This window comes from Pteropus medius, unplaced genomic scaffold (assembly GCF_902729225.1).
Source record: "Pteropus medius unplaced genomic scaffold, Ma_sr-lr_union100, whole genome shotgun sequence".
Classification (NCBI taxonomy): Eukaryota; Metazoa; Chordata; class Mammalia; order Chiroptera; family Pteropodidae; genus Pteropus; species Pteropus medius.
Window position 1 is genome coordinate 1,328,655 of NW_024350923.1, and position 7,246 is coordinate 1,335,900.

Genomic DNA, 7,246 nt, shown 5'->3' on the forward strand with positions numbered 1-7,246 from the left:
CACACACACACACGGCGGAGGGCTGCCGTCCCACCACGTGTCCCTGCCGCTGACACCCACCTGGGTGGCGGCCCTGCCTGGGTGCGGGACGCTGGATGCCGAGACCCATGGCCAGGCAGGGTGTGGGCAGCAGCCTGTCGCCAGGAGCAGGGCCCCGGGCCGTGGAGGGGGTGGCAGTCGGCCGCCCGCCTGTGCCCAGCACCCTCTCCCAGCATGCCTCAGGCACCGCCAGGCCCTCACCTTTCACCAGCGCCTTGAGGATGACGGTGTCCAGCTCCTCGGAGCCCTCCTGCTCGAAGTCGTACACCGTGAGCAGGTGCGAGTGGCAGGCGATGTTCTGCAACTGGGACAGCAGGACACGGAGGCTGGCCCCGCGGGCGGGACACGGAGGGTGGCCCCGTGGGCCGGCCCAGGGCAGGAACGAGCACGGGGCTTTGCAGCAAGAGGCCTGGGGCCATCGGTGGGAAGGGAGCGCAGAGACCTCCGCCAGGGCCAGCCCCGCCTGGGAATGGGGGACGAGGGTTGCCCTCCTGACTGGTCTTGGTGTCTGAGGTGCTCCTACCAGTTCTGTCCAGTGCAGGATGTCCTCCCGGGAGAAATGCTTGCCGGGGAACTTCTCTTTAAACTGCTTCTCGGCCAGCTGGGGCACCAAGAGGTGGGGCTGGTCCACCAAGGCAGCCAGCACGTCGGCGACGCCGCCTGAGCCCGCCAGCACCAGCCAGGGGGCGGCGTGCTCCACGGCCCGGGAAATCCTCTGAGGCCACAGGGAGGGAGAGTGGACCCCACATCAGCTCCCGGTGTATCCTGGGTCCCCGGTGCCCCTGGCCCTTCCCCCTCCGCGTGCCAGGTGGGGAGGGGCCTGCAGGAGGCCCCAGCTGGCTGCCAGGCACAGCCAGGCGCCCCTCCCGCCCCGCCTACCTCCAGGGTGCTGGGGTCACCGTTGACCAGCAGACAGAGGACGGGGATCTCGATGCTGCCGGTGCCTGTGGACAGAGGCCCGGTGAGGTCCTCCCAGGTGCCTGGGGTGAGCAGGGAGCCCAGGGCCCTCTCCCTGGGGTGAGACTCAGGACTCAGACTATCCATCTACCATGTTTTCTGACCAAGAGACTTTTTCTAGAGAAATGTGGGCTCCAGGCTGCCAACCAGGGGCTGCGTATCACGGCCCCGTCCCCCGGGGTCAATGCCCCCACTGTCCAATGTGGCCGCTTTGTGGCCGTTTAAACATAAAGTCGTGTAAGCACAGTGCATCCGGTCTTGGCCGTGCCAGCTGCCTTCCAAGTGCCCAGTGGCTGTCCCCGTGTCCCCGTCACACAGAAGCCGTGCTGACCGCGCTGACGGGTGACATGCGGGGGTCTCAGGGGGCTTCTCCCCAAACGTGAACCAGACACCAGACCTCCCTATGCCCAGCTCGCCGGGACGCGCCGGGGTCTGCCAGGCCTGCCGGGCGGCAGGGACCCCGCTAGCTCCCAAAGGCGCCCCCCGGCTGCCCACGAGGACGTGGCAGGGTGCGTGGGTCAGCCAGGCTTTGGCAGCCCCGGGCAGGACGTCGTCCGGTGTGAAGGTTTAACCAGGAGTGTGGCTGCGTGTCGGTTTTCAAAGAGGGCTCGCTGTCCGTCAGCATCACGAGCCTCTGTGCATCCCGTTCACAAGTCAGTTATGCCCTAGAGCACCGGGCAGAGTGGCGCCCGTTCCGCGGACAGCACTGCCCCCTGGTGGCCGCGTGCCTCTGGAACGTGCAGACTTCATTTTCTTCCCTAATCCCTGCGCCCACAGCCAGAGCCTCTGGCCAGGGGCGGCCTGGAGGACACAGAGCGGCAGTGACTCCTGGCATGGCCGCTCCGTCCGTAGCGCCCCCAGCGCCCCCACCGCCCTGGCCAGCAGCTCCCCCTCCAGGCGCCCGCAGGCCCCGGGTCTGAGGCTCGGGCGTGCGGGGCGCCTTCCGCCTGGACCGCCCTCCCCGCCCACGTGGTGGTCCTTCCCGCCCCGCCGCCAGGCTCCCCAGCGGCCCCCTGGGCGGCTCACCCCCATAGCCAGTCCGCTGCTCTGAGATATGCTTCTCCAGCCTCAGCCACAGCTCCATCTGCCCGTCCCCCTTCCTGGGGGGCCCCGGCTCCACCAGGATGAAGTGAGAGTGGTTGTTGTCCAGTGAGCAGAGGGGGCCCTGGCCGGCGCCGTCGTCCGTGGGGTAGTGGACGGGGCTGTGCTCCTGGGCCCCCAAGCACACCTTGAGGCTGGTGCCCAGGCCTGTTCCCACCGCCGCACAGAGGTGGGGCTCGGCTGCTGGGGAGGAATCCCCAGGAAGAGCCCAGGGCCGTGGGGAGCTCCGTGCAGCAGGGGCTGCACGGCGTCCTCTGGCCCGGCCGGCCGTAGGCCCCAGGGTCACCCCTGCTGGTGCGACAGTGGCCAGGACAGCACTTCGGGCAAGGGGCTGAGCCCGGGGCTGAGCTCTTGGGGCCCAGGCCCCCTCTCCCAGGTCTGTGCTGGCTGGGAGCCTGGCAGCACCACCCCACGCCCTTCACCCTCACACCCTATCCTGCCCCCTCCTCCCTCCCCCTCCCTCCGTCCTCAGCCTCGCCCCCTCTTTCCCTTCCCCTCCTCTCCGCCCGCCCCCCACCTCCAGGACCACCTGTCTCACGCTCCCCAGCCCTGAGCCCCGAGGGCAGCGTCTGGTCTGTCCGTGGCCGGCTTGGCACGGAGAAGTTCTCGGGAGATGTTCCCCCAAAAACGCACGGTCAGCAGGTGGCGAGGTGTGGTCAGCGCTCGGGACTGAGCAGCTTGGCCTTGGCAGAATGCCTCCCTCCCGCCCTGGGGTGGGCGATACGTGGGGTTCTGGCCCCTGCCTGCCTTCTGGGCCCACCTTGCCCTGCGGCCACGGTGCTCCAAGCCGGACACTCACCTGGGCATTGTCCAGAAGCTGACGGTGCAGCACACGGCCCAGCGAGGCGATGCCGATGGCCACCACGCGGGCCTTGGTGGACGTGCTGGCCAGCGAGTGGTCACGCACCGTCTGCCCAACGTACCGGGCGAGGCCCACGCGGAGCGCGCTGGTCAGGATCCAGGCGCCTGCAGGCATGGGCTCTCTGTGCCCGGTGCGCCAGGCCCCGCCGGCCGCCCCCCAGCCACAGCACTCCCCGCCCCCCGCCCGCGGGCCCCAGATCAGGGGGTGTCTCCAGACTGCACAGCCCCGGCCCGCCTGGTACGAAGGCCTCTCTGTGCCACGACCATTTCCACACTGACAAGGCCCGAGCCCTCATGCTGACCCAATGACTGGCCGGCTACAGTGTGTCCCCGAGGGAGGTGGAGGGGCGGAGGGACAGTCGCCGCCCCCCTGGAGCATCTCGCTGAGGCCGCTGGGCCCTGCGAGTGGACAGGCCAGGCCTCGGCCCACAGAATGGCCAGAACTCTCCTGGGGGAGACTCTGGACCTGGGGGGCCCTCGGCTGCTCGGCCACATCCCCAGGAGCTGCTCCCACTGCGGGTCGTGCCGGGGGATCGGCTGGAGGTTGGCCGGGGGCTCAGTGGGCCGGGCTCTGCACTCTGAGGCCCTGGACCGAGCTGGGGCCTGACCTGTGCTCTGAGCTGCCTTCACCAGCCCCTTGCGCAGGACGTCCCGCAGCCAGGACCTCATGGGGAAAGGCCGCTCCACGCCCACCAGGGACACCACGAGGTTGGGGGCCGGCAGATGCCACTCGGCCAGCAGCAGATCAAAGAGCACGGAGGGGTCCACGCCACTCGGCACCTTCACGAACTGCAGGAGGCAGAGGCCAGCAGCCTCAGGATCGGGGCGGGGCTACTGGGCACGGCCAGGGGCACAGGGCAGGAGTGGACGCTGGCAGTGGGGGGTCAGGGGCACAGAAGGAGAGAGGCCAGCGGTCCCTGTGGGGGCAGGGCAACAGCAGGCGTGTAGCCTGGGCGGTCCCAGGCCCAGTCTGGACCTCGCTTCCTCCTAGGCCAGCGGTGAGAGCTGGATGGAGGAGGGGCCCGGACACGTGGGGTCGGGAGGAGGCTGGGGCTGGAAGGCACCGCCAGCTCTGCAATTCTGCCCGCACGGGGCTCCGAACGAGGCCCCTGGGGTGGGCGAGCAGGGGAGGAGCTGGGCCCAGGCTTCCAGCGAGCACGTGGCACTCGGTCACCAGGGCGTGAGGGCCAGGCGGAGTCCTGGCGGGGCAGCCGGGGCGGCCCTCACCCTGCCTCGCTTCTTCCCAGACCCTCCGAAGTCGATCTCACCCCGGCACAGGCCCGGCGCCTGCCCGTCTCCAGCATCCCTGGGGCCGCCGGGACAGGCACCGCTGGCCGCCCCCACGGGGAGCTCCCTGCAGGGACAGAGAGTGTGGGGCGGATCCCGCCGCCTTCCCTGCTGGCGGAGATTTGGAGCCACCGAGGGGGTGTCTGTGGCCCAGTGCCCTTCCCACCAGCCCCCCACCTGGACCCCCACCGCCACGGCCTCGGCTCCTGTCCCCATCGCCCCTCAAGCTCCTACTTCAGCCGCTAGAACCAGCCACACAGCCCGACCACCTTCCCAGGTGGGATGCGGGCGCATCCTGGCCCCGTGACTCACCCCTCCACCGGCGCCTCCGACCAGCCGCTCCCATCGCCACTTCTGGGGAGGCTGTGGCGGGAGGTGTCCTGGAAACCCCAAAAGCTTAGCGTAAGTCTCCCAGACTTCTGAACATGCAGCCCACTCGCCCCGCCCCCTAATCTCCCGCGCCCCTCCTCCCATCAGCCCAGGGCAGGGATGGGGACCTTGAGTGTGCCTGGGTGGAGAGGGGTAGGCAGGGGAGAAGCCAAGGCAGCCGCTCAGGTGCAGGGCCCAGGGGGCCGACAGGGATGGGGGGGGGACCCGGGGAGGATGGTGCAGAGAAGAGGGGGACCACCACTCCTTGCCTGGGGGGGACCTGCAGGCCCCGGGACGGACGGCTCTTGTCCCCACCTCAGGGCTGTCCGCGCCCCACCAGGTTTGCGCCCCACCCCTCCCTGCCACCAGGCTGTGCCCAGTGCCATGCCACCTGACCTCCCACAGCCGGGGGCTCAGATGCATCAGCCCCTCCATGCTGCAGAGACCCAAGGGCTGGCCCATGCGACCGGAAGCTGGGTCTCACCACGCTGCCCACCTGCAAGTGTCCCCAGCACCTCTCTGACCTGCCCCCGGCATCTCCCATCCTCCTGCCCTCAGCCATGGCCATCACGGCCACCGAGGCTCCACGGCCTCACTGCCCGGCACATCCTGCCCTCTCCAGTGGCTTCCCCACCCGCGTGGTGGGGCACGCGCCTACACTGCACCCACCCTCCGGACCCCGGCCCACGTGGGGTGAAGGCCTCTCCAGAGGCCGTGGGGCTCTGGGTTCCGGGGACCAGGCGGCCCTGCCCCTCGAGGCCCGTCCTGCGGGGCTCGGTCCCCTGGCTGCTCCAGAGGTGCCCAGTCCAGCAAGGGAGTGGGCAGTCCCGCCCCCTGCTGAGTCATTTCCAGCTTCCCACCGCCCTGGCCCTGCCCCCGTAGGCGCTCTGGGCGGAGCCCAGCCAGGACAGGCCCTGTGACAGGAGCCCCTCCCACTGCCCCTCGCACTGGTGGCTCCCGTCCTCAGGGCCAGCCAGCCCTTCGATTCTTGGAGAGGGGCCGCGTGTGCCCACAGGAGGTGAGCAGGGCACCACGGGGACCTGTACTGTCACGGTCCCCGCTGTGTCCCCCAGGACGGTGTGTCTGAGCCCAAGTCCTGGGGCCTTCTGTGGAAGCAGGCTCCTTGCAAGATGCGGCTATGCTCGGATGGCGTCTTGAGGACCCTCCCTCATCCACCCGCTGCTGTCCTTGTCACCGCGGAGAGGGGACGGACGCTGCCTCCAGCCCAGAAACACCTGGGCCTCCCCGGGAGCCACGGGAGGGAGCGTGGCCCTGTGACTCCTCGATTTGGGACTCCTGGCTCCAGATCATGGGAGCATGTTTTAAGAGGCCCAGTCTGTGGTCATTCGTTGTGGCCTCCCTGGAACCCTCTGTGCGGTCATCGGCCGGCCCGCGTGTGTGTTGCCAGCCCAGGCCAGGTCTGGCGTCCCACTGGCTGTGTGGTCGCACACGGGTCCTCTGCCCCACCCCTGAGTCCCGCGGTGGCCTCAAAGGGTCCTGGACACAGCCCTAGGGCGGGGGGAGGGATGCAAACCCTCCACCCGCAAGCCCTGGAGAGGGACCTTGGTGCCCAGGCTGCAGGTGGGGGATTTTGAAGGCGGCCTTTCCAAGCCGGTGACCATTGGCTTTTAATACACCGGCTGGTGTCCGAGGACAAGGCCTGGGTGTGTGTGGAGGGCGGGCGGGGAGGACAAACCAGGAGCTGTGTAGGAGTGTCCGGGGCAGCCGTACACAGTCCTGCGGACTGTGTACACAGGGGTCACCGGGCCCCGCTCCCTCCGGAGGCTCCGGAGAGGGTCCTTCCCGCTGCCTTCAGCTTCCGGGGGCTCCTGGGCTGGTGGCCATGTCACCCCAGCCTCTGCCTCCATCTTCGCGTGGCCTCCCCTGTGTGTATTTCTGTCCAAATGTCCCTCTTCTTACAGGGACCGGTCATTGGATTGGGGCTCTCTCTACTCCCGCGTGACCTCGTTTTAGCTAATCACACCTGCGGAGACCCTGTTCCAGATCAGGCTGCATTCTGAGACTCGGGGTGGACGAGAATCTTGGGGTACCTTCTTCAAACTCCAAGCATGTGCAGCAAGGTGGGGTGAGCATACTCTATGTGGGGGGCAGAGCGGAGACCCCAGGGACGGCCCTCCTCACTCCTGCCAGGGCCCCGTCACGCCTGACCACCATCGGGGTCATTTCTGTCCACATCTGACCCGTGGCCAGAAAGCGGGGGTGCCGAATGGGGATTGGGGGTTCTGGGGCCAGGACAGCACCAACGTGCTCATACCCCGTGAGCCTCAGCTGGTTCAGGGAGGGGGCCTGGCAAGGATGGCCCTGGAGTGCCCCCAGGCCTCTGTCCCCACTGACGGGACAGCTGGAGTGCGGAGGGCCAGCCTCACCTTCCCTGGGGGACAAACCACCGCCTGTCACCCCACAGCCCAGCAGGCCTGGCCTGGACCCCAGCCCCCAGCCCAGGGCCGAGGGGACAGGGGACATCAGGGCATGGTGCCGGGTGCTGGGGGTGGCACTGTGCCAGACTCCAGGCAAATGCGGCCACCAAATGGGAAGGGTATGCAAATGGATTTGCATGAGCAGGTGTCCATATTCTTAACATCTCCCTTGTTCCTGGAGGGGGTGGGGCGGC

General features: G+C 68.8%; 1 protein-coding gene across 1 annotated transcript in view; it reads right to left on the reverse strand.

Moving 5' to 3' along the window:
• TRPM5 (transient receptor potential cation channel subfamily M member 5) overlaps window positions 1–5,650 on the reverse strand; it is a 16,435-nt gene extending 10,785 nt beyond the window's left edge. The window contains exons 1-10 of the mRNA XM_039840325.1: window positions 5,316–5,650; window positions 5,111–5,228; window positions 4,558–4,625; window positions 4,186–4,312; window positions 3,567–3,747; window positions 2,897–3,063; window positions 2,023–2,206; window positions 919–983; window positions 563–754; window positions 241–343 (exon numbers count right to left, since the gene is read on the reverse strand). Coding sequence (XP_039696259.1) covers window positions 241–343; window positions 563–754; window positions 919–983; window positions 2,023–2,206; window positions 2,897–3,063; window positions 3,567–3,747; window positions 4,186–4,312; window positions 4,558–4,625; window positions 5,111–5,182 — 1,159 coding nt within the window. The 5' untranslated portion in view covers window positions 5,183–5,228; window positions 5,316–5,650. The remainder of the gene's footprint in view (window positions 1–240; window positions 344–562; window positions 755–918; window positions 984–2,022; window positions 2,207–2,896; window positions 3,064–3,566; window positions 3,748–4,185; window positions 4,313–4,557; window positions 4,626–5,110; window positions 5,229–5,315) is intronic.
• Window positions 5,651–7,246: the final 1,596 nt, after the last annotated feature.